The sequence below is a fragment of the Mytilus edulis genome, chromosome 1 (genome assembly GCF_963676685.1).
Source record: "Mytilus edulis chromosome 1, xbMytEdul2.2, whole genome shotgun sequence".
Taxonomy (NCBI): domain Eukaryota; kingdom Metazoa; phylum Mollusca; class Bivalvia; order Mytilida; family Mytilidae; genus Mytilus; species Mytilus edulis.
In genome coordinates, this window is record NC_092344.1 from 31,993,953 (window position 1) to 32,020,560 (window position 26,608).

Sequence of the window (26,608 nt, forward strand, 5' to 3'; positions counted from 1 at the left end):
TATCCTTGTCCTTTTAATCAAATGCTCTACGTATCGTGCTAGTAATATGTTTTTTCTAACTTCCTTTCTAATTATCCTTAATGTCAGAGCTAGTTTTGATGTAAGACAATCCTTGTAATTCTTGGCTTGTATCTTGATCATTGTCTTCGTTATAAGAACAGGTAGGGATTTCGACCGCTTGGTTGGATTGTACAGGTAATTGTACTGCATGTTCTAGATGAACATTCGGATATGTGCAGTTACTACACTGATTTGAACTCACAGTGCTAGCTATTGTTTTTTGATTGGTCTCCTCATTTACTGTTGTAGTCGTAGTACTCGTCCCCTGTGGTGTTTTAAGGACTGTGTCGGGGTATTGGTCATACTCTTTAACGACACTTTTCACATATGTATCGGTCTCAACCAGTGTTTTAACAACAGTATCATGTTTATTTGACTCCACTGTTTTAGTTTTTGTCGAAGAATCTACTTCATCAACAATTTTGACATCGGTTTGTTCCATTGATCTTGGATACGGTGCGGGTGTCTCAACTTCTCCACACGTAGCACCTTGACTTTCTTTAACATCAGTTGAATGAGCAGTTCCAGATTTTGGTTCTGTTAAGCTAGGATCAGAGTCATCTCTAACTGGGTGAAATTGAGAGGACGGGCCTGGCATTGGTGGTATATTTGGAATAGCTATTGCATTATTCCTAGGTTGAAGAGTTTCAACTAATATTTTCCTGCTAAACTGTGTTATTTCTATTAATAATTCTTCATTACTTTTGGAAGAAGGTAAATTTTTTATAAGATTCCTCAAATCCTTTACGTGATCACTTCTTACCAATCTATATTTCCTGCCATGTCCTTCCGGTGGACTCATGTAGGAAAAAATGTTTTCACAGTAACTATTTTGTGTTTTATCAAATGCAACAAAGTGGCACCAAATAGAAGGATGAGGTTTTGCCTGTAGATCTTTGATTATTTTGGCTAGTTTGAAGTGTAGTAATTCTTCATTATTTCTAGATATGGAATTTTGAGTGTCACATAAGTTTGCTTTGACATGATACGTTTCACATAAATCTTTTGTAGCCACAAATATCACGTGATTAAAATTTCCAATCAATTCAATTAAGTTACTTTCGATAGTTTCAGGCGTTTTGCTTAAGCTTTCCTCATATAATAGCTGATTGAAAAGGTTGGTCGTATTTGTTGTTTTGATTCCAAATGTTATATTTATCATCTCTTCAAACCGAGAAACTGTTGTAGCTACACCCGAAGACTTTGCAAATGATATGAGTAGTACCTGGTTATTAATTAAAGGTTCATGCTGTGCATTCTCCGTATCATCTGAAAGAAAAAAAGTATACTAAGTGGTGATTAATTTTTTTACATTTACAGATTTAGAAAGATTCAAAGGAGACCATGAGTATTTCAAATTTCTATTACTAAGTATTTTATCGTTTCAACACGAGTTTGGGAAACATTTCGCTGCGAATTTTTCTCTTCAAACCATTACACAAACTCACACCTTTAAAGAATGAAAAAAATAAAACAAACAGAAATTTGTTGATGGTTCAAGTAAATGTTTCCTTGATATGTCACCGATGATAACTATGAAGGTTCTAACAATGATGTTCTACATATTTATTGGGGCTATATTTCCTTAGTTTTATGTCTTGGTTCTATACTGCTTAAATTCGAAAAATATAACTGACAAAAGAATAAATGTTTGGGCATGGCCAAATGTATTGCTATGTTTTGACCTGAAAGTTACATCTGATATTAATAATAAGATGGCCTTTACTCGAAATCGGTCACTATATAGTTTCACACATTTGTGCTAATTTAAGCTTATAAAGGAAAAAGAACGTCTTCTAAAATGAATTGTATCTACTTGCAATATTGAATCTTCTAATTAACAGTTAACTTACTAATGACAGCCAAATATTTAAAGATCCACACAAGATTTCAAGTGTTATCTTTTCGTACCTGGTTTGATTACATTTAATTGCATCTTATCATTTTTGTTACAAATATAATAGCTCAGGGAAAATAAAAGTCAACTTAAAAACCGTTATGTTGACTTATCAGATTTGTAATTTTGGCCGAAATATCTATGAGAAAATACGTGTTCCTTATCTAAATGCCAGAAAACGTTTGCATCTGCTTCTGACTATATCTGCATCTTTCATAGCCATTTAAACTGATTTTTACAAACTTATTAAAAAAATAGTACATGCTAAAAGAACAAAACTAGTACTAGTAAATTGAAACATTTTATAGTATGCAAATTATTTGTATTTGTTGAAGCTGTTGTTATAAATAGTTATGCTCTGTAGATTTATATTTTTTGAATTTCAACAACAGATTAAAATTGCTCGTTAAAGCATACTGCTTTTTTCAAATTTTACAATCAATTTCAGTTGAAAATGTTTTGTAAAATGAATGCCAGATTATAAAACTATTAAGATATTATACATTTACTACATATATATATATGAAATTGCAAAATAACTGAAATGATGATTTTCCATAAGGGTTTTAAGGCATGTAAGAACAACTACTGCATGCATCTTATTACAGAAAATAAAATTTACCATGATGTATATTATGACTATGTTTTCTCTTCCGGTGCCATAATATGAAAACTACTACTAGAACAAACATAACAAACGTTGCAGTTATAATTCCTATAGTGTACTGCAACCATCTTATTCTGTCATCTGTAAAAGTATAATACATTTTGCATCTTCAACTTCAATTTTTCAATGATTCTCATAAAGTTATAAGAATGCCATGCTGCATTTTTTAATATTTTCATCAATTGTGTTAAATCACGGAACAGTAAGTGGGCAATGTCACAGATTTTGCTAAAATTTGGCATACAACCTTGGCTCGTTGGACTACAACTAAAAATTTAAAAAAATAATGCATAAATCTTTTTCATTTTCTGAAATATGGCTGATTGATTTCTTTTTTAAGGGTACATATATTTGTATAGAAAGCACATAAAATCGGCGAAACACCTTCAAAAATTCGTCTTAAAATCATCAAATCTCTAATTGTACTTCACAGATTTGTCTTAAAAAACTATATGCTGCTGACACATAAATTTCTGTTTTATTGATATAAATTATCATATGATCACCTCCTTCGTTTGTTGTCTAATAAACAATTTGTTACCTGGTTGGTAGTGAAAATCGTCAAAAATCAACGTTTAATGGCCAAAAACGCGTTGACGAAACGATTTTTTCGACGTTTTTTTGGCACTTTTTCACAAAGAACACAACTTTGAATGAAGTGTACCGTAAAAACGAAGTCGGTTGCCCTATATGTATTTTGCATCATTATTTCGGAAATCTATGTATCAGAAACATATAGTTTTAAAAAAAAAGATCTGTGGAGTGGAATCCGAAATTTATTGATTTTCAGACAAATTTTTAAGTTTTTTCGCCGATTTTATTTGCTTTCTTTACAAATGTACACCCGTTTTGTAAGAATTCAATTAGTAATATTTCAAATAACAAATGAAATCAATGCATTATTTTTTCAATATTCAATTGAAGTTCATCGAGGCAGAGTTGTATGCCAAATTTTACTGACATCTGTGACATAGCCCATTTACTGTAACTTGACCGTTTTTGTATAAAATAAATCAGAGAGTTCAACTGCATTTGTTACACGTTTTTGTTATTAATGGAAGGTTTGATAGTTTCCTGATTGATCAAATAAAGCGAAACCACATTAAAATTACTTCAAACACTAATTCCTTCACGTTGATGTCTCTTTTTAGATAATTATTCCGAATTAAAATACATGAACAAGTTATAAAAATATTTTCAATATGAATTCATATATTTTTTTATCTAGAAATAATTTCGAAAATATATTTGAAATGAGAACATCTTAATAGTGCATTTTCATAACCAAATACAAGGATTACCTTCCTTGTTCCTTCTTTGTAGACCAACTTTTTAACATAGGTCGGCCATTAAATTACACAAGTATATTTCTTTTTATACTTTTGTTATGTTTGCAACATATATATGTACTCATCTATCAGGACTATCGTCAAAAATAGTTCTGCTAAGTGACAAACAATTAATAGTATCCGGATTATCAGAATCTATAGCTATATGGTATTAATTTTTTATAACAAAATATTTATAAAATTCCGTGCTTTTTTTAAATACATATTTTCATATACGCTCGAATATAAACTCATCATAGATACAAGGATTAAAATTTTGTATTTGTGCCAGACGCGTTTTGTCTACTAAAGATTCATCAGTGAAGCTCGAATAAAAAAGAAAGTTAAAACAGCCAAATAAGGTACGAGGTTGAAAAGCTTTGAGGTCCAAATATTCCTTAAAGTTTTGCCAAATACATCTAAGGATATCTATTCTTGGAGCAGAAAAGTCTTAGTATTTCAAAAAATCAAAGTTTTGTACACAGTTTAATTATCCAAAATAAGTACCAATGGTAATTTTCTGATGAAATGATAAAGCCTGAGGAGACAATCTGTTCGTTTTGTTGATATGTTTACTTTTAACACAAGTTGGTGGTTCGTCGCTATACTCTGGACAATGAAACATTATCTACAAGGAAGGAAAAAAATAGAAAAGGGAAAATATTGTCAGAATAAAGATAATGAAATGAGTCATTTTGTCGATTTGATTATTTCCGCATTTGAATTTATTGCATTGCTAAGTTTCCTTTGTTCATTTGTTTGAATTCAATAAAAACTTTTCAACTTTTCGTTAAATTGGTTTAAAATATGCACATTATTTTCATATTAGAAAATTGTTTGCTTCCTGTAAGTTTTATTATGGTAGAACATTAGTTATGTATAAAGGATATGTTAAATTGAAATTGAAATCTTTACATAATTGAAAATTGCTTTTAGTTGAAATAAAGTTAGACTTACCTTTAGAGTATAAATACCTGCAGGTATTTTAGTGAAGTTAAAGTAGCAATTGTCTTTATCATACTGAAAAAAGAATAATTTAATAAACAAAAATGATAGTCAATCAGATAAAATCTCTGCCAAATTGTTAGCGTTATATTATGAATTGAAAAACCTATATTCATTGAATGAATAGACGAAGAAGTTACAGAGGCCCAGTAAATAGCTAAATGCAAACATTATTATTTGCCTTTTTTTGTAACATGAGCAATAACGAGGCGACTGCATTTCTAAACACAACACAAAATGAAAAAAAAAGTCCGCAATAAAAACTGCTGGACAACGGGGAGAATTATTGCAGAATAGAAACATTTAGACATTAATACATGTATGTTGCATTACTGTTTCAACAGTTCAACGACACAATACTTGAACTGTTTATAATTATTGAACCCTTAATCTACAGCATTGTTCTATCTAGAACAATAATGCAATTGACATGACTCAAAACGGATGGGTTTCCTTGAACATACTTCATTTTTTGGATGGATAGATATCAAAATAAGTATCTGAATTATGATATCATCTTTGCATAATTTAGCATTATTCACTCTAAAATTACCAACAATTTATGAATTAATTATATAAATACGTTTTATTCTCATGTTTTTGCAAAAATCCTATCAATCTTTGAAGACAGAGTTTTAGTTAATATACATTGTGTAATGAGGATGCTGATAAGAAATACCTTCCTGGCATTTAACTGAACCGTTTCTAACCAGGAAAGAAAGACAGAAACACATCAATGAAAAAAAAATCTGAAAAAAAGTATTGCAATCAAAATATTGATGAATACCAAATTTGGAATATAATACCTTCAGAATTAAAGGGACAATGCAATAAAGATGCCATTGTAACAACAAATAGAAAATCTGACTGAAAATATTATAAAGGACGATCAATTGCTACCAAACATTGATAAACCGGTAGAAGTATTGAGCATATAATAATAGCCGTCTTACATGGCTGCCAACGACGTCACCAAAAAAAAAAAACAACCATAATTTCACATATTATTAAGATTTAATATACAATTATAAAAAAAATCTGAAACTGTTAAATCCTGATATAGTTACTAAATTAAAACATGAAGTTTCTTTGATTATGAGCTCATAATTAGAAAAAAACTTATCATAGATACCAGGATTGAAATTTTGTGTTTACGCCAAAAGACTCATCAGTGACGCTTTACGCGCGCTTCTTCTACAAAAGACTCATCAGTGACGCTAGAATAAAACAAAAGTTAAAAAAGGGCCAAATAAAGTACGAAGTTGAAGAGCATGGGGGACTAAAAATATAGCTAAGGTTATCTTTTCCTGAGGTAGAAGAGCTTTAGTATATCGAAAATTCAAACAATTAGTTTAAAATTATGACCATATTAGTGATAGGTCATGTCAACTCACAAGTGCTGACTCCTGACCTGGTGATACCCTCGAAGAATAAAAACTCCACCAGCAGTGGCACCGACCCAGTGGTTTGCAAATGAACTCATAATATAGATACCAGGATTGAAATTTTGTGTTTACGCCAGAACATACTGTCATCTAAGTAGGAGGTAAAGTGCCTTTGAATATGTTCAACTAAAATATTCAAGAAAAAGCTTAAACCATGGCAGCCTTTATTCATTTGTCATAGTTTTCGCTGATTGTATTTCCTGTAGTTGAGTATGCTTGTTCCCCGTCTTAATCGCCCTTAAGTCATACAATTGTCTTCAATATCTATTTCAACTAGATGCATAAGATATTACCTGTTTTGTGCTATTCTTTGGCATTTCCGATAAAAATATGCTATCAATACGTATTGATGTATCTTCAGGGCATATATTAGAGGATCGTACTACAATGCTTGTGGAGGTCAAATTTACTGATAAATCATTTTTCAAACATTTACAGCTGTCTGGCAGCCCTGTTAAGAGAGTTTGAATATGTTTAAAATTTCGTGTGTAAATAAAGCGTGCTAATAAAGTTGACCAATAAGGTGTGCTTATAAAGTATACTAATAAACTGTGTGCCTTTAAAGTGTTCGAGTAAAGTGTGAATACAAACTGCGTGGCATTAAAGTGTTCGAGTAAAGTGTGAATACAAACTGCCTGCCATTAAAGTGTTCGAGTAAAGTGTGAATACAAACTGCGTGGCATTAAAGTGTTCGAGTAAAGTGTGAATACAAACTGTGTGCCATTAAAGTGTTCGAGTAAAGTGTGAATACAAACTGCGTGCCATTAAAGTGTTCGAGTAAAGTGTGAATACAAACTGCGTGCCATTAAAGTGTTCGAGTAAAGTGTGAATACAAACTGCGTGGCATTAAAGTGTTCGAGTAAAGTGTGAATACAAACTGTGTGCCATTAAAGTGTTCGAGTAAAGTGTGAATACAAACTGCGTGCAATTAAAGTGTTCGAGTAAAGTGTGAATACAAACTGCGTGCCATTTAAGTGTTCGAGTAAAGTGTGAATACAAACTGTGTGGCATTAAAGTGTTCGAGTAAAGTGTGAATACAAACTGCGTGCCATTAAAGTGTTCGAGTAAAGTGTGAATACAAACTGTGTGGCATTAAAGTGTTCGAGTAAAGTGTGAATACAAACTGCGTGCCATTAAAGTGTTCGAGTAAAGTGTGAATACAAACTGCGTGCCATTAAAAGTTTTCCAGTAAAGTGTGCTAATTAAGTGTTCTAATAAAGAATGGTTATTAAATGTGCTAATAAAGTGCATGTGTATATGTCTGTCCCATACCAGGAACCTCTGATGTCTTTGTGAATATCGTAATAAGTTTTTTTTTGGTTTAAAATAATGCACTGTGTCTAATCTACACCTGCAAAACATGTTTGAATTTGGATATGTAATATGCAGCATGGTGACGGACCACTTAAAGGTTCACCTAAAAGGAAATAAAAGGTAGGATTTCTGTTTACTTTTTTTGTTATGTGTATGAAATTGTAGAATATAAATACACATAGTACTATTTTATATTGTCAGATGTATATATTCTACAACCGTTCAATATTATTGATTGATTGCTTGGTATTTAACGTCACTTTCAAAACTATTGTTCTGTTTTAGTCATTCAGTTTTCATTTGTGGAGGAAGTCGAAAGAAACCACTGACCTTCGGTAGAAAAACTTACAATCCTAGTGAATTAAGATTGGAGTCGAGTTAACATGCTCCGTGCAAGATTCGAAATGACGAAACCATTATTGTCTGGCTAGTGAAACGAAAGAACGACTACTAAGACTACCCGGTTACCGAGGCCCCAACAAGATTTTTAAAAGAAATAAGTGAAATTGCACGTAACATGATGAGTTATACATTTATAGTGACCGTTATCCTCGTTTTGTTATATGTTATATTTATTTATGGAAATAAATCGTGTATTTACTCATCAAAGAGGGACGAAAGATACCAAAGGGACAGTCAAACTCATAAATCTAAAACAAACTGACAACGCCATGGCTAAAAATGAAAAAGACAAACAGAAAAACAATAGTACACACGACACAACATAGAAAACTAAAGAATAAACAACACGAACCCCACCAAAAACTAGGGGTGATCTCAGGTGCTCCGGAAGGGTAAGCAGATCCTGCTCCACATGTGGCACCCGTCGTATTGCTTATGTGATTACAAATCCGGTAAATAGTCTAATTCGGTAGGTCATATTCATGAAAGGGAAGGGGATTGTAGTTACGACGTAAGGAACATATCCGATATCATTTGTGAAACGGTTATTCCATAACGGTCAACCAACTCGTGATGGCGTCCGTAAAATTTACGAAGGGATGATTTCAACTTCACTATTTGGAACTCTTGGTTTAATAGCTTCCTTGTGAGCAGCAAACCTCTATCAAGAAAATCATGATAGGAAATGCAAGCACGGGAATATCGTATCAATTGGGAGATATATACCCCGTATGCAGGTGCTGCTGGAATGTTGCTACTTAGAAATGGAAAGTTCACAATTGGAAAGCTGAAATCATCTCTTTTGTCGTAAAGTTTTGTTTTCAACCGACCCTCATTGTCAATTTCTAGATGTAAGTCAAGATATGAAGCCGACTTAACTGTATCTGTAGTATCCTTTATCTCTAGTTCGATTGGATAGATGCGTTCCACATAGTCACCAAATTTTGAATTGTTTAGTGAAAGAACATCATCTATATAGCAGAAAGTAGAGTTAAAGGATATTGCTAACTTCTTATCTTTCTTCCTAAAAAGTTCCTGCATGAAGTCAGCCTCATAATAATAAAGAAACAAGTCGGCGAGTAGAGGGGCACAGTTTGTTCCCATTGGAATGCCGACAGTCTGTTGAAAAACACGTCCTCCGAACGTTACAAATATGTTGTCAATCAAGAAATCAAGCATCTTGATAATATCAGTTTCAGAGAATTTTTTGTTTGAATCAGAGTGATTCTTTACAAAGTAGGATTTATCCCTCCCTAAGACAAGATACTTGTATCTACGTTGGCCATTCTTTTTTATGAAGCAAAGTAATACCAACTCTTTCAATTTGTCTTTTAGTTTGGAATGTGGAATACTTGTGTACAGAGTAGAAAAGTCAAATGTTTTAATACTGTTACAAGATGAAAGAGAGTTAGATTTTATGTACTCTAAAACATCTTTTGAATTTTTAAGTATCCACATCTGATTCACGCCACCTCTAGAATAGGCAGTTTCACAATAACTTTGAAGCCCGTCTTTGATTGCTGATAAAATAGATGTTAATAATTTAGAAAGAGGTTTCGTGGAGCACTTGGAAGACCCAGCAATATACCGTTGTTTGTAAGGACACTTATGTAGTTTAGGTATCCAATACAGTGATGGAAGATCCAGTTCTTCATCTTTTGTTGAAATTCCAAAGGAACATAGAACAGACCTATGATTATCCAGGATTTCCTGTTTGGTAAGTGTCGTGAGGGTATATGTTGAGTTTCCAAGTGAATTGTCAATACCTAATTCGTTTATCAAGCAGTTAATGTAGTGACTTTTACACACAAAAACGATGTTATTTGGGGCTTTATCTGCGGGGACAACAACATATTTGTCATGGAGGTCGGATAGGTGTTTTGCAACATTTGGGTCTTTAAAGATTGACGTAGCATGGGCATTGATGGACCCATTCAGTTTCTTAATTCTGATTTGTATCAACGACCTCACTGCTTTAATCCATTCGGAAAGAGTGTCTACGTCTTCCTTCTCGCGCTTAGCCCATTGCCTGGCATAATCCTCGACTGAATCCATCAAAATTTTAAAGTTGTATTTCCAATTGATGGATTTAGGCTCACGATATTTGGGACCTTTCGATAACACATTTCGTAGAGAAGTGTTATTAACAATGTTAAGGTCACCGGTAATAACGTGGCCAGCAGGATTATATGTGAATTTGGAACTAGCACAAGTGCAATCAGGAGGTTTAGACTTGAAGTCGTCAATATCGAGATCCTGCAAAACGCGTTTGTAATTGAAAATTTTAGTTGCAATAGGTTTGGTATAGGTATAAGAAATTATTGGTACAGACTGGTCTTTGAAATAAGGAGGTATTTTCGATTGCACTAATTTATGATGAAGGATATTGCCTAGGTTGACGCCATCGAGACCTTTGTTGGCAAAGGAAAGATTAAGAAAAAATCTTTTCTCTTTTTCATCTTTTCCAATGCGAACTGGCTTGAAAAGTCTGTGACTTGCAATATCCGAAATTATAGCTTCAAGTTTGTATTGGTTTGAATGAGGGTTTGTAACAGTGGATTCCAAACATAAATTGAACAAAGAATGAAGTTTTGAAAGGGGTAATGAATAAAGTTTCGTGCGAATGTGATGAATACCTAAAAAGAATACATCAAAAGAGGGGCGAAAGAAACCAGAGGAACAGTCAAACTGATAGATCGAAAATACACTGACAACGCCATGGCTACAATTAAAAAAGACACAAACTGATTAATAATAGTACACAAGACACAACATAGAAAACTAAAGACCAAGCAACGCGAACCTCACCAACAACCTTGAGGTGATTTCAGGTGCTCCGGAAGGGTTAGCAGATCCTGCTTAACATGTGGCACCCGTCGTTCTGCTCATGTTATTAAAAATCCGGTAAATAGTATAATTCGGTAGGTCACATAAATGATAAAGGAAGGCGATTGTAGTTACGACGTAAGGAACATATCCGATATCATTTATGAAGCGGTTATTCAATAACGGTCAACCACCTCGTGATGGCGTCCGTTAAATTTACGAAGGGGTGATTTGAACTTTACTATTTGGAACTCTTGGTTTAAAAGCTTCCTAGTGAGCAGCAGCTCTCTATCAATGAAATCATATTAGGAAATACAAGCCCGAGAATGTCGTATGAATCAACAAACTAGAATGCAATGGTCAAACGCCAATCATTCCCCATTTTCTTATTTTTATATATCATATCTAGCATCAATCAATTACCTCCATAACTTTGGAAATTCTAATGATTTATTTTGACAATAACGCCAAGAAGTAAATAAATTAATATAAGTTGGTAAAATAAAAAGATAATACAATATCAATTTTTATTTTTTAAATGTGTATGAGTGAAATATGTGGACTTTACGACAGTAACCCAATGACACAACATTATTTCTGATGAGTCGACCGAGTTCAGGCTATTGAAAACATCACTGGTTATGTGTAGCTCTACGTTATTTAAGTTGTAATGTATGCTAATTTTGATCTCTTATTAGTGATTTTGATTTGATGAGGTACCGTAATGTTCAAAATTGCCATGATTAGTGTAGCTCTTATCTTTTCCATATACATGTACATATATAGCAACACATATTCTAATGAAAGTAAATAAACTAGTCCATTATTATTTGTTAGTACCTCTTGGTGTGGTGATTGTTCTCTGAATCGTTCGTTTTGACCTTTCGAATTCCGCTGACTTTCCATAGTTTTCGTATTTTTCCGAATACCATCGACACTTATCAACATTGGAAGATTTTTCCTGTCTTCGATAGTTCCGGTTTTTGTAACGTACCAAACTCCATACTGTGACTTCCACGAACGATGCGTTAGTAGCTTCCGGAAGATTTATATTTGACAGTTGGTAGTTGAGCTTACTTCTTTTTCTCTGTAAAAAAGGAAACATGTAACTAAAACACATTTAATTATTTAATGTAAGTTTATAAACTGAGGGTCTGCATGGAATTGACAGAGTAGAGATTTATCTGCAGTAATAGACAGTCATTAGAGGCTATCTCGATTGGTTATTAGATTGCATATAGACTGAAATACACACGAAATGTCGACACATATTAACGAGTTCATGCATCGAAAAATGTTTATTTCAGACTTTTATAATTTGAATATAAAAGTAAAAACTCCAAAATGAAGGCTGGACGATTTCGGCCATGTTGACTTATTTGTAGATCTTATCTTATTTATCATTTTTGCATTTTGCTATTTAAAGTGTCTTTCTAGATATACTATAATAGTTTTCAAAATAATAGTCAAAAAAATCTTTAAAATCATCGTGAATAAGTAGTAGCAGACGGTGTCAGTCATGTTTACTTATAAGTGGACTTTTTCTTGCTGATCATGTTTTTAAATTGAATTGTCTATCTACTATAGTTTTCAAAAGATCAAAAAAAATCGGCCACTGAGGGCAATGAAAAGAGGATCGATCTCAACATTATGGAAATGTTTTTCCATCCCTTTTTCCCTTTAACCTATCTATACTGGTGTTTTCATGATAACATACAGAATTTGGAAAGCCTTATCAACCAAAATACCCAAATGATGATCGTAGCCAAGTTGGGTTCGATTGGACCACTGGTGTCAGAGGAGAAAAAGTTAACGAACAACGACAACGACAATCACTAAGTGATTGGAAAAGCTCACAATGGCTCTTCGCGTCATACGAACTAATAAATAAGACACAAATAACGTGTCGGAAGTATTTCTCAGAAAAAATGTAAATAAAAACAAACCCTGCTTTTCACCACTACATATCTTGATATTAATGGTTCCCATGTTTCTATTTTCAGAAGAAATCCTTTTTGTCTGATATGTTGATCAGCTTAAACGAAAGAATATGTAAAAATCAGTTATCAATTCGTCTAACAAATCATTATAAGTTGTTTTAAGTTGCATTAATAAAGAAAAATGATATCAATTATTTAAAACTCCTTTTTTCTAACTTGTTTATTGTCGTTAATATACTAATTTATGATCTTCAACTGTTTGAATACTGGCATATTGACCAGCAGATATTTCAGAAATAGTGAAAATAAACAGTAGAATGCCTGTTCTTGCAATACACCAGGCCGAAAAAATATATTACACTTTTGAAATGCATAAAAAAAACACCTTTAAAACCCTTGTACATTTCCGAAAAAATAGTAATGAACTTTGATTTCTTAATGTTAACACTTCAAAAAGCCAAAAATGGAAATTAAATGGTATCTTTGCAGAAAGAAAAGTAATGAATAGAGCAGAAATTCTTTTGGAAAAACATATTTACCTGGTTTTAGGTACCGCCAGCTAACAGATAGATTTACAGTTCTCGAAGTAATTGAGTGGTTCATTATTTTTACGTAACTCACTTTAGGTGGATTTAAGTTATCTGGCAAAAACTCCAAGTACTTGATAATTGTACGATTTGAACAATCTGTAAAAAAAAACATTTTTCAAAGTATATAAAAGTTAAACATTTAATTTTAATACTATTTTAAGGTGAAAGACTTTTAGAATGTATATACTTTTAAGGTTCGATGTCAAGTGAAATAGTCTAAACCAATCAAATATTTATCAATTTATTTATTCATCAATAACCGTGTGGTCCCGTGTTACATATTTGTTTTTCGTTAATTTTTTGTACATAAATTAGGTCGTTACTTTTTGTTTGAACTGATTTGCATTCGTCATTAGGGACCTTTCCTATAGCTGAATATGTGGTATGAGTTTGCCCATTGTGGAAGGCTGTACGGTGGCCTATAAATTGTTAATTTCTGTGTCATTTTGATCTCTTGTGGTTGTCTCATTAGCAATTATACCACATCTACTTTTTATATTCACATATGATGGAATTATGGTAAATCATACCTGCAGTTTAGCTTCAGTGGACAATTATAGATTTTTTTTCAAAAACGTATTAACCTATACGAATTGATGACTAAGACAAAGTATCATTAAGTCATATGAAATGAAAAACAAATATATTTTTTTCATTGACAATGAACATTTCAGATTTGAAATTTGAAAAAAGCAGCATACTTTTTTTTCAGTTTTTAGAAGATCAATACAATAAGTCTTACTCGTATGTATTGCTGTGCACTTGCATTCGTCAGTAGCATTGTCACCAGTCTTTAGTACCTAAAATATATAATGCAAGAGAAATCCTAAACTTGAATTCTAACATGAACATGCGTCTCATTCTGAAATGCTCGTTGTCAATGAAAGCAAATATATTTGTTTTTCATTTCATAGGACCTTTATAACTAAACTTAATCTTAGTTATCCATTAAAAAAAGTTAATTTGCTTAAAAAAAACAAAATAAAGAATGCAGATGGCAAGCAAAGCCTTATATGAAATTTTGATTATGTTTGAAGTCATTTCGTGAATTAATTCTCGAGAAGATTTTCTAAGGTATTTTGCATTGGGTCAAAAACAATTTAAGGTGCAACATTTTTATCATAACAGTTGCTTGGCATAGCTATAAATTATACCTCCTTTTATCACTGGTTTCTAAACATTGAAAATTATTCCCAAAATAAATTTTGTACGTATTTTGCCAAAGGCTCCCTATTTCTTGTTATCCATATGAATCCATACAAATATATTTAAAGAAACCCATTAAAGGGACAATGAACTATCAAATACACAAGGAAATCATCCTGAAAAAGTAATGTTTTCAAGGGAAGTGATTTTAAATAGTTTCCCATGTAATCACAAGTATCTGATTTGAAAAGGTTACTTCCCTTATATATTGCAATATCGTCTTGAATTATCATGAACTATAAGCAGCTGGACGATAAGCTCGTATACAATCAAACCAAATCAGTTTAGACATCTGTTTATTTGCGGTTTATAACAAAACAATTCAAAAGACAATCGCCTATCGAATAATTTGCATATCAATGTCAAGATGTTTGTGTGAAAAACTAAACATATTCCGTATGTAGAGTTTTTCATATATTTATTACAACAGGAATGAGGAACGGCTTTTCTTTTCTCTGTTTTATTGCATAAAAAATATACAAAAATAGCATCGACTACATTCTTAAAATGTGTACTTATATTTTTGATCCTTTCAGATTAAAGATAAAAATAACACAATTATTGATGTATTCTTCGAAGATCTTAAATAAAAATAAAATTGATTTATGTTCATTTGTATGGATTCCTATCATTTTATCATTTTAGGTATAAAATTCGCAGGTTTTTTCCCTCAAGTGATTGTATGAAATTTATAAAAGGAAAGTACGGTCCAAGTAATTACGACTTCAAGTAGATTGAGTCTAATTTAGTTTTGTTTATTTCACGGAGAACCCTATTATAACTTGCTGTCTTACCAATGATAACAATTAGTCGTAGTGTATTTCCAAGTCTACGACAGTTTCTCAAATCAAACTTTAAAAACGACCTTTGATGCTGGACTGTTTAGTAGACAGGAAGCACATTTTACTTTCCAGATAAGCTTATTGTTATTTTAACTATAAGGGTAACTCTGATATTCAAAACACATGTCTTCTTCTTTTAGTGAGTTTCTTAAGTAAGCAGTTGTATGGTTAGATTTCAAACCCTACCCACTATGCTATTATTTTCCAGTAATAGTCAAATTATCTGTCTCATTTTCCGTTTTATTTTCATTTGTGTCCATGGATATTTGTTCTCTTTCTGAACAGCATGAATGAACTATTTGCCGTTAGCGGGCATACGAAACCAAAACCCATTTAAGTATAATCAAATGTAGTTCAGTAAACGTTTGGTTTTAAGTTCATACCATTATTTTCAAAGAAGAATCATTGCCGTTATGTAAATCTTTCAATTGAAAAAATATGCAAAGTCATCATTTTGTTTTAAATTATGTCAATAATAGATTGATATAATTAGTATGTTTTAGTACAGTAAGCCAAATTAAGGATGAGACAAGGCCTTGTCAAACGATATTTTATCCACATGCGCATCTTTGTAGTAGACATGCTTAATAAAGTTGTAGCCCTAACGCAACTGTTTAAAGTGCAATTTATAGACAATTGGCATATTATTATTTCCTTGGAATATCTTAAGGTAAATGTATTATATGATTTAAAATAGATCTTTAATAAACGTCAACGAATAAGCAACTAAAAGCACCAAACGGTGACCTATAGTTGTTTTAAAATGTCTGTGTCATTTGGTCTCCTGTGGATAGTTGTATCATTTGCAATCATGCAACATCTTCTTATTTTGATATACAACCAGATTAATAATAACGAAACAAACCAGACAACATTCTTGACTTGAGACGGCCAGTGACATTGATATTCTAACCCCAACCCTACCTTATCGCAGTCTGTGGTTTAAGAAAAGGTAAGGATTATACATGAAATAATAATCAGAAAGTAAAAGTACTTATATATACAGGCTTAAAATGAAGTTCAAATCGATATCAGGCACGATCAAACCAGAAAAAAAATCAACAAATATATAAATATTTCAAAACTTTTAGGACCTATGTTACCAAAGGGTACATGACAAAAAGCAAACATATACTAGTCAACAAAAGAAACGATACAAAAGCTTGAACTCCAATTTATTATAATATTCAATGTTTAGGAAAAACTGTTACAGTATCAAATAAAAACACTCATTTACAAAGCAAATGCATATCATTAAAAGAACCTGACCATATTGAAAAGTTAAGGAAATATTTTGCGAAAAGGATGACAAAAGAAGGCACTGCATTTCAAAGGGGAAAATAAAGAATTGAAATATAGGGAAAAGCATTAAAAAATTGTATCGTTTGTTGATTTAGTATATTTAATTACTTTTAATAATCAAAATCTAAATAATTATATAGCATATTAGCTATAAATACATTTAATAAAAGATTCAAGTTTTTTGATAATCTCTAGTTTCATGAGAACAAAGTCGTATGATATAATAAGGGGAAATAAAGTCAAACCGCAAAGAGGTATTTAATGAAATAAAAGTCAATAACTGTAAATGAATGATGAAAATAATACGGAAATAGAATTCAAAAAATGTTTGATAGAGTAATTATAGTTATCACGACACTTCTTATTATTAAACACGTGTTGCTTGTAATTAAGGAACATATACTGACCACATGTTTCTGTTTCACTTCTGTTTACTATAATTATACTTTTAAAAGAATATTTCAGCCTTTCCTCTTCCTTACCGAGAAAACATGTTTTTTGTTTTTTTATTAAATATCATATTAGGAAGTAGATTTAGTGCACATGTTCTTTTGTTAAATTACATCTGTGTCTTATTTTGAACACTAAAGGTATGTAATCTGTACGAAAAAGAAAAACCCCATAGTGAAATAAGCAGAGAAAATCCGTACTTATGCACATCCGAAGCGGTGTACTGCGCTGAAGGTCTTTCAATTCTTAAAAAGTGGAGAGATTCAACAAGAAATAAACATAATACTGATCTATATTACTAAAATAACGAGGTCTTTTTTGTCAGCCGTCATGGGATACAAACAGAAAGCAGAGAAAACTGTGCATCTTATAGTCGGCATGACTTTATCAGATGACAATACCAATACTAAAGCAAGGCTTACGCATAGTTATATACTTTAATTCAGTCACGGACCCGCAATATCACGAGTGTGTTCCAGTATCAACAAAATGAAGACCTGTGGCCAAGTTAAACAAACAAACGCAATCACCGTAACTGTGTTGCATTATGTATTACATTTGGAACATGATATTATATTCAAATGGTGGAATCTATGTTTTTGAGTTTATGTATAACCGCTGGGTTGATGCCACTGCAGGTGGAGTTTTAACTACCGTGTGTTTCACCAGCCCAGTAGTCAGCATCAGAGTTATCATTGATATGTTCATAATTATAAATGAACTGTTTACGAAAATTTGAGATTTTGAATTAATACTCAGGTTGGGTTTTTTTTTACCGCAGAGGATAGATTAACTTAGCTGTATTTGGCAAACTTTTAGGAATATTTGGTCATGAATGATCTTCAACTTCGTACTTTATTTGGTCTTTTTGACATTGTGTTATTCAAGCGTCACTAACGAGTCTTTTGTAGACGAAACGCGCGTCTGACGCAAACATAAAACTTCAATTCTAGTATTTATGATGAGTTTATTTACAAATACTGGGTCGATACCACTGCTGGTGGAGTTTTATTTCCACGAGGGTATCACCATACTATTAATCAACACTTCTGTGTTGACGTAAGTTATCATTGATATGTTCATATTTATAAATAAACTGTTTATAAACTTTTAAATTTTTGAAATCATACTAAGGCTTTCCTACCTCAGGAATACCTTAGTTGTATTTGAAAAAATAATTTGGGACTTGTTGATCCTAAATGCTCTTCAACTTCGTGCTTTATTTGGTCTTTTTAACATTTTTTTTTATTTTAGCCTCACTAATGAGTCTTTTGTAGACGAAACGAGCATCTGACGCAAATATGAAATTTGAATCCTGGTATCTAAGATGGATTTATGTTTCTTTTCTGGTGGAATTTATCTCGCTCTGCCTCATATTGTAATAATGTCATATTTTCATCTAATAAAGCAAACAAAACTCGAGATTGAATGAATATGAACCAAGAAACGTCGACTAAACTATAGAAGCAGGCAAAATATATAATGAATCTTCGAGAGATGCAATAAGTGTCTTTAGAACTGACGTCTTTGTGTGTAGCTAAGAATAGATCGCCTTACGTCATATCTAAGATCTGTTGCAAAACTTAGTTGCAACTTTCAGATGTTTGGTCGCTAACAAATAAAAGTACAAATGTTGTATTTAATGGTGAATCTTCGTGCTACTCATGTATCGTTTTGAAAAATTAGTTTCATACCAAGATGTCTATATTTGGATTTATGGCAATCTAGCTCACTTATATTTGTACTTTTGACTTTCAAAATAATGAGCAAGACATTAAGTCTGTCTATCGCTTTTATCTTTAAATCAAACAACGGTTTTCTCTGATAACAAATTTGACACAGACTGCACATACAGTTATGCATTTTTAACGTTTGTAAAAATTGTGCTCTTGATATTAATACACTTTATTTTCTTATATTGATGATGTTGAGATTTTGACCATTCCCCTGCTACCATTGCCGCTAATACTGTCATTAGGCGTTAAACATTAATAAGAATTGTGTTCACATGAAACTTACATTCGTATTAGCTGTATCATGTTTTCATTTATGATTGTATAAAATTTAATGTTGTTCCTTTTACCGGTTATTACCGTATACAAAATGTACATTTACAATATCTCTTTATAGCTATTTGAACTAATTAACAAATTTAAAGTAATACAAGCTCTAGTTTTAAATTGTTTAAAGGTGCATTCCTTGAAGGTTGAATGTTTCCACCGCAATCTATCGAGCGTAAAACAATTGATCAAATATGAAACACAATTATAGATCTAATAATAAACCATTCAAAAAAGTCTTTCCAAAACTGTCAAGTTAATTCCCACAAACGGAAAAAGAAAATAGGGTTATACAAACACATGTAGGGAAAACATCAAAATAAGAACATAATATTGGTATACAACTAGTATTGGACTTATTGAGTATGTATTCTGTAACAATACAAAAAAATATAGAGCGAATAATCAAAGGAAATTAGTAATTTTGTATATCCGATGCGATTTGCTGGTTTAAATGTCTGTCAATTCTGAAAAGGCGAAGGGAACAGAGTTAAGACATGTGAACGAGTTTAACAACCACAATTACTGTAAAAGGGATGTAAGCTGTACAACATGGAAACGTGATATCATATTCAAATGCTACTTTTATGCTTTAATTCAGATGGCTCGTATTTTAATAATGTAATGGTATCTTCTAGTAAAGTATGTTAGTCAAACAGAATTCGAATATAAATTCAATAAGCGTCATTATCCAAAATAACATGCTTTAAACAAAACAATCTCTCTTTTTTTCCTATTTGAACTAGTTGACACATATTAAAGTAATACAAGCACTAGTTTTAAATAGTTTAAATGAAAATTCCTTATACATTAAGGACCATGTCATTTCCTGTTTCGTAAATACATTCTTCGAAACTGTACGTGATATTAAGGACAGCAATTGATATCTAAATGTAATCAAATATGAAACGCAAATATGGAATTGTGGTCACATTTTTATGAATCAGACTAGACATAGAAATCTTTCAGAAACTGTCAAATAAATTCCCAGACCCGGAAAAGAAAATAGGTAATACAAACACATGTAGAAGAAAAACATCAACGTAAGAGTACAGTTTTCGTATAAACCCAGTATTAGACTTATTGATTGTGATCAGACGCAAGTTCTAATATTAAAAAAAATACACATAAATACTTTAAAATTAAATACGACTTGGTGCACAAAAAAATGAGCAAACAGACTTTATTTTATTTAGTCCATTAATGCCTGTTATCTTCATACTTTTGATCGAGTCATTCGTTACATGTAATTAGACAAACTGAAACCTTCATCAGACCATTTATTTTCTCGTATGAGTTGTCTCTATATTCGTCGCTTGCTGTGCAGTATAAAGTTCGGTTCTATTTTGCATTAAATTATCTGCTTTCTGTCATAATAATGAGACGAATATTGCTTCTACCATTTACCGCTTATATTTGATGTGTTTCCCTCAGTTTTAGTGTGTAACCAGGATTTATTTTCTTTCTCAATCGATTTATGAATTTCGAACAGCGGTATACTACAGATGCCTTTATTTACAATTCTGCATTATGACACCGAAATCGTTTTTCGTTACTAAATTCTAAAGGATATTGCTCATAAAGACAAAAATTTGTGTAAACTTAAAAAAGAAAGAAATGACATATCCAGAAGATGTAATATGATAAGCAATGTAAATCAAGACACGTCGACTCAACTATAGAAACCGGCTTAAATATATAATGAATCTTTGAGGAAGACAATCAGTGTCTTTAGAACTGAAGTCTTCGTTTGTAGCTAAGAATATACCACATTATATGTCAAAACGGTTATTTATGAATTATGAAACGTACATTCGTGTCATTTGTAGCATTTTTTTTTTGTTTAGTGATAGTATAAATGTTGTTTCGTTTACCGGTCATTATCGTATAAAAATGTTTTTAACAAAACAATCTCAAATTTTGGCATTACACTTATTGACAATTATTTAAGTTATACAAGCACTAGTGTTTGGAGGTCGTTCCTTGACGGTTAGATGTATCAATAAATAGAGCGTAAAACATATTTTTTTGTATTTCCAGTTTCGTAAATAAATTCTTGGAATCTTTAAGTGATATAACGACAGGATATGATGTGCAGCTGTTATCAATTATGAAACACAAGTATGGAACTTTTAATAAATCATTCAAAGAAATGTTCCCAAAATTGTCAAGTAAATTTCCATAGGCGGAAAAAAGAAAAAAAGGTAAAACAAACACATGTAAAGGGAAAACTCGCACAATATTGGTGTAAAACTAGTATTGGACTTAATTGATTGTGATCAGACGCTAGTATCAGTAAAACAAGAATAATTTATTTTAAAATCAATGTGTTATTTTGCTAACCGAAAGCCAACAGAGTTAATGCGCAAGCCAAGAAAACAATTTGTGGATTTATGGAATATATATCATATTTAGTATATAGTGCACATGTTCTTTTGTAAATGCGTCTGTATTTTTTTTAACACCAAATGTGTGTATTCTGCAACATTAAGAAATCACATAGCGAATATATATGAATAAGCAAAGGAAATTAATATTTTTGTGCGTCCGATGCGGTTTACTGGTTTTAATGTCTGCCACTTCGGAAAAGGCGAAGGGATCCATCCAGAAATTAACATAATACTTCGATACTACAGAATGAAGACATGTGATCGAGTCAAACAAACACAATTACTGTAATAAGGGTGTATGCTGTATGCTGTACAACAATGGAACTTTCCTGTGTGAATTTAACTGGCTCGTATTTTAATAATGACATGGTAACAATAGTAAATTATGTTAGTCAAACAAAACTCGACATTCAATAAATTGAATCAAGAAACATAGACTAAACTATAAAAGCAGACAAAATATTTTATTAATCTTCGAAAGATGCAATAAGTGTCTTTAGAACTGAAATCTTCGTTTGTAGTTAAGAATATACCACCTTTAGTCAGATTAAAGATCTGTTGCCAAACTTAGTTGCTGTTTTCAGATATTTGGTCGCTAACGAATTAAAGTGCAAATGTTGTATATAATGGTGAATCTTCGTTCTACTCATGCATCTTTTTGAATTAAAGGTGTCATACCAAGATTCCTATATTTGAATTCATGTTAATCTAGCTCACTTATATATGTACTTTTGACATTTAAGATAATGAGCAAGTCATTTAATCTGTCTATCGCTATGATCTTTAAATTCAACAACGGTCTTTTATGAATAGCAAATGACACAGACTGAACAAACAGTTATGCATTTTCTACGTTTGTAAAAGTTGTGCACTTTATATTATTACACTTAATTTTCTTTTATTGGTGATGTTGAGGTGTTGACAATGCATTCCTCTGCTACCATCATTGTTAATGTTGTCCTTACGCGTTGAACTTTCATTGGAACAATTTCATTGAAAAATAAGTCCAAACGGTTAATTAAATATGCTGAAACTTACATTCGTGTTAACTGTAGGATTTTGTGGTTTATGATCGTATAATTGCTATTACTTTTCCGGTTATTATCGTATAAAAAATATTTTTAACAAAACAATCTTCATTGTTGGCTTATGACAACTATTAAAGTAATACAATCACTAGTGTTTAAAGGTGCATTCCTTGACGGTTAAATGGTTCTATGACTTTGCATGCAATAAATAAAGCGTAGAATTATTTTTGTTTTTTTGGTATTTTCCAGTTTCGTAAATACATTCTTGGAATCTGTTAGTGATATTAGAGACAGCATTCGATGTCTAGTTTTTATCAAATGTGAAAAGCAAATAAAAATTACATTCTAGTGATATCTTTTGATAAATAATACAAAAATTTCAAAAATTGTCAAGTAAATTCCCAGACACGGAAAGAGAAAATTGGTATTACAGACACACACAGGGAAAACACCAAAGTTAGAACACAATATTAAATAAATTGCTTTTAGAATGTGATCAGACGCGAATATTTTCAAATCAAAATGTTATTATATTTACCGAAACCGAAAATAGAGTTTATGCGCAATTTATTTTTAGTCAACTAGTGCATGTTATCTTTATAAATTGGATCGAGTCATTCGTTAATTAGATGAACTAAAACCTATATCAGACCGCTTGTTTTCTCGTTTGAATTGTTTTATATTTATCATTTGGTAGCTTGCTATGTATATAAGGTTGGGTTATATTTTCCATTAAATTATGCGCTTTCTGTTTTTTAATGAGACAAGTAATGCTTCAATCATTTACCTTTAACAATTCTGCATTTTGACACTTGAATCGTTTTTCATGTAGCTAAAGTATAAAGGATATTGCTCATAAAGACAAAAGTCGTGTAAACTAAAAAAAAGAATGACATATCCAGAAGATGTGATATGATTGGCAATGTGGCAACCCTTAATCAAAGAGCCAATTACTTAGAGGTTTACCAACGAAAAATCACCATACGGCCGTCAACAAAGAAACAAGACCCATAACACATTGCAAGATGTAAAAGGCCCCAAAATAACAAATGTAAAACAATTCAAACGCGAAAAACCAAAGGCCTGATTTATGTTCAAAAGAATAAACTAAAATCTAATATGTTGAACAGCATCAAATGACAACGACTGAATATCATGCTCCTAATCTTGGGACAGGCAAAAATTAATGCAGATTATAAGATTTAACTCGTTTCAATGTTCAGAATAAACATGCAAAGAATTGTAAGTACCCCCATACCTTTTAAAGTCATTAAAAAACATTTAGAAATAAATACAACCAAAACTTTATTTGTAGCAATACATGTATATCGAAAGCTTACAAAATAATGGGTTTTGATGTATAATAATTTATCGTATTTGGCATTTTGTATTAAATTGTATTATATTTGAACATGTTTCGTTTGTTTCAGGTAAAGCGCCACTTCCAGGGACTTTAACATTTTCATCCAGACTTATGTTTACCTCGTTTCTCTGTGATGTGAATGTTTTTCTTAAATCAGTTTCCAGTCGTTATATTATTGCATTCAAGCACTGATTGCTTTAGCAAATTTTGAGAATAATTCCCTTTCTGTGTCATCGTTAGAATAGCACAAACTGATATAACTAAAATAGTGTCTGTGCTTGCTAAATGGATGATTAATTTGATTAATAAAAACAAATATTGGAGTTTAAGGAAATATCTCATCGTTTTACAATTTTTTTTATAGAAATTTTACGATGCAAAATAGAGACCGATAAGATCTTTAGTGTTAACTATATCTTTTAAACGACTTTTTGATAAAAGAGGCTTTTAAGAAGATAATAGTAACACTCATCGTAACTGAAAAGTTAGCGTCTATAATTTCGCATAATGATGACCTTGTCTAAATGTTTGGGAGATAAATTTTAACCGGTGGGGAAAACCATATAGATTGTATTCATTTTATAAATAGACTTCACGTATCAAGTTGTCAACAATATTGAAAATCGTATAATAGATTATTTGTACGCGTAAACCTTAGCGGCCGATAGTCTATAGCATCAGCATGGGTGAACAATTATAAATCCTATAAATGTTGGTGTCGATAGGTTGCTGTTTTATTGACATTTACCCTAAATTTCATTTTATACCCTCGCTCAACTTTTGTGCCTCATACATTATTATAATTTACAAGAATAAGACATCAGTTCACTTGCTTTGTAGTGTGCAGCGTTTTATTTGGCAAAATAAGTGCCTAGGATTTTGAGCAAAATCTATTAAAAGGAATATAAACATCATCTTCGAAGTACTAAATTATGTACAATAATTTGAAGGAGATCCCAAGATTTCAGTAAATCAAATAAATTTATTTTGTCATGAATTGTCAAAAAACATGCGTGTGAAATGTGAAATGAGAAGGAAAATAACAAGGATACAATCTAAAGTTGTAAGTCCAACATCTAGAAGTTCTACAAAAAGAATTATCTTGATTGTTACACCATGCAGAAGAATAATATACAATGTTGTCAATAGTTTACTGTGATTAAAGTCCAGTTCAAGTACTATAACACAGACCACATGTCAAAAGTGCACGCCACCTACAATTCATACAGATAAGTCCGGGTTTTTACTTTGGAAAACCAAATAATCCTCAGAAAATCAAAATAGCAATCTATAGATTATTGGGTACTGAAGATTTTATGAAAGTTCAATAGTATATCATTCACTAGATAGAAGGAGTTTGAATAACATTACAGTTGGACAAACGGACATAATGATACATGTAACTATGTCCCCAGCTCTACCAAGCTATGATGAACAACACAAATACCTTGGCGCACATGCACACGTATACATAGCAGATTAAAATTTCTATTTACACTTTAAACTAATATTGGTCTCACTCTGCAATGCACCTGTATAACTACCAGGTTCAATTGTAAACAAACAATTTTACACCGGCACAGGTGAAAATTGATAAAATTTAAATCATGATTTAAAGATAAAATGATTTAAACAAAATTAAAAAATCTTACTTTAACTTTGCAAATTGGCAGATCAGACGGAATGCAAATGACAGAAGCAGTCCACATTATCACTATGAAGAGTTCCTGACAGATGTACATGTCGAATGATAGCCATTCTGGGGGTTTCCATTTTGTATTTATACCCTAAATTATTTCCCTATTAGTGCAATTATTTCCTTGATAATTATATGTTTGATCAATCATGATTAATATGAGGCAGGCATAACCTGTGAATGGGGACGAAGTCTGTATGTATTTTTTTTTTTTACCTCAAACATGTTAATAAAGGAAACGGAAATACCGTAACGTTCCCGATTTCGGTTCTGTGGTTAGGGATTTAGCTGTGACGTTGTTTAAGTTATGACGTCATATTCAATGTAAACAAAAGAAACGCTTCCATCAGGAATCAAACAATTATTAAAAATGAAATTGTATTGAGTTCCAATCTTATATTTTGCTAGACTGATACATATAATTTTCTTTTCAAAGTCTCATGCAAACAAGACAGATTTCTGCGCAAATGCGGGGAAAACCGGAACAGGAACTAGATCTGAAAAAAAGTTAACGATTTTGAGTTCATTAGTAGAATGAAAACTTCGGGAAATTTTCCCGATTTTTTTTTTTTTATTATTATTGATTTTTCTACCGTAATTGGGGACTTCGTCCCCATATTAAAATTGTGTGATAGGAGTATAGAACTGTTGTACCCGTACTTATTATGAGTTGACATGCATCATGCAATTCGGGGATGTATAGATATCTATGTTCGTCTAATCGAAATACGGACATTAAATATGAGTTTTGTACGGTTTTGTACAAAAACAACCGATTAACACTGTAACAACACTTT

At 31.7% G+C, this 26,608-nt stretch overlaps 1 protein-coding gene across 2 annotated transcripts; it reads right to left on the reverse strand.

Annotated features, from left to right (window-relative positions):
• Positions 1-25,898, reverse strand: LOC139529830 (uncharacterized). 2 transcript variants are annotated; one of them, XM_071325744.1, is made up of 10 exons: positions 25,768-25,898; positions 14,217-14,274; positions 13,424-13,570; positions 12,891-12,979; positions 11,785-12,031; positions 6,696-6,853; positions 4,910-4,972; positions 4,460-4,580; positions 2,580-2,705; positions 1-1,329 (listed from the first exon to the last, which is right to left on the reverse strand). In XM_071325744.1, the coding sequence occupies exons 1-10, from the start codon at positions 25,855-25,857 to the stop codon at positions 68-70; spliced, it is 2,361 nt and encodes a 786-aa protein (XP_071181845.1). In that variant the 5' UTR covers positions 25,858-25,898; the 3' UTR covers positions 1-67. The 2 variants fall into 2 exon arrangements, with proteins under 2 accessions (XP_071181845.1, XP_071181854.1); XM_071325753.1 differs by lacking the exon at positions 14,217-14,274 and having other exon boundaries at positions 25,768-25,867.
• Between the last annotated feature and the right edge of the window lie 710 nt (positions 25,899-26,608).

Coding starts and splice junctions, on each gene's coding strand:
- LOC139529830 (XM_071325744.1), bottom strand. CDS start 25,857: ATGTACATCTGTCAGGAACTCTTCATAGTGATAATGTGGACTGCTTCT. Junction 14,275..25,767: donor TGCCAATTTGCAAAGTTAAA/GTAAGATTTTTT, acceptor TATATATTTTAG/GTACTAAAGACTGGTGACAA. Junction 1,330..2,579: donor TAGTCATAATATACATCATG/GTAAATTTTATT, acceptor TTTTTCTTTCAG/ATGATACGGAGAATGCACAG.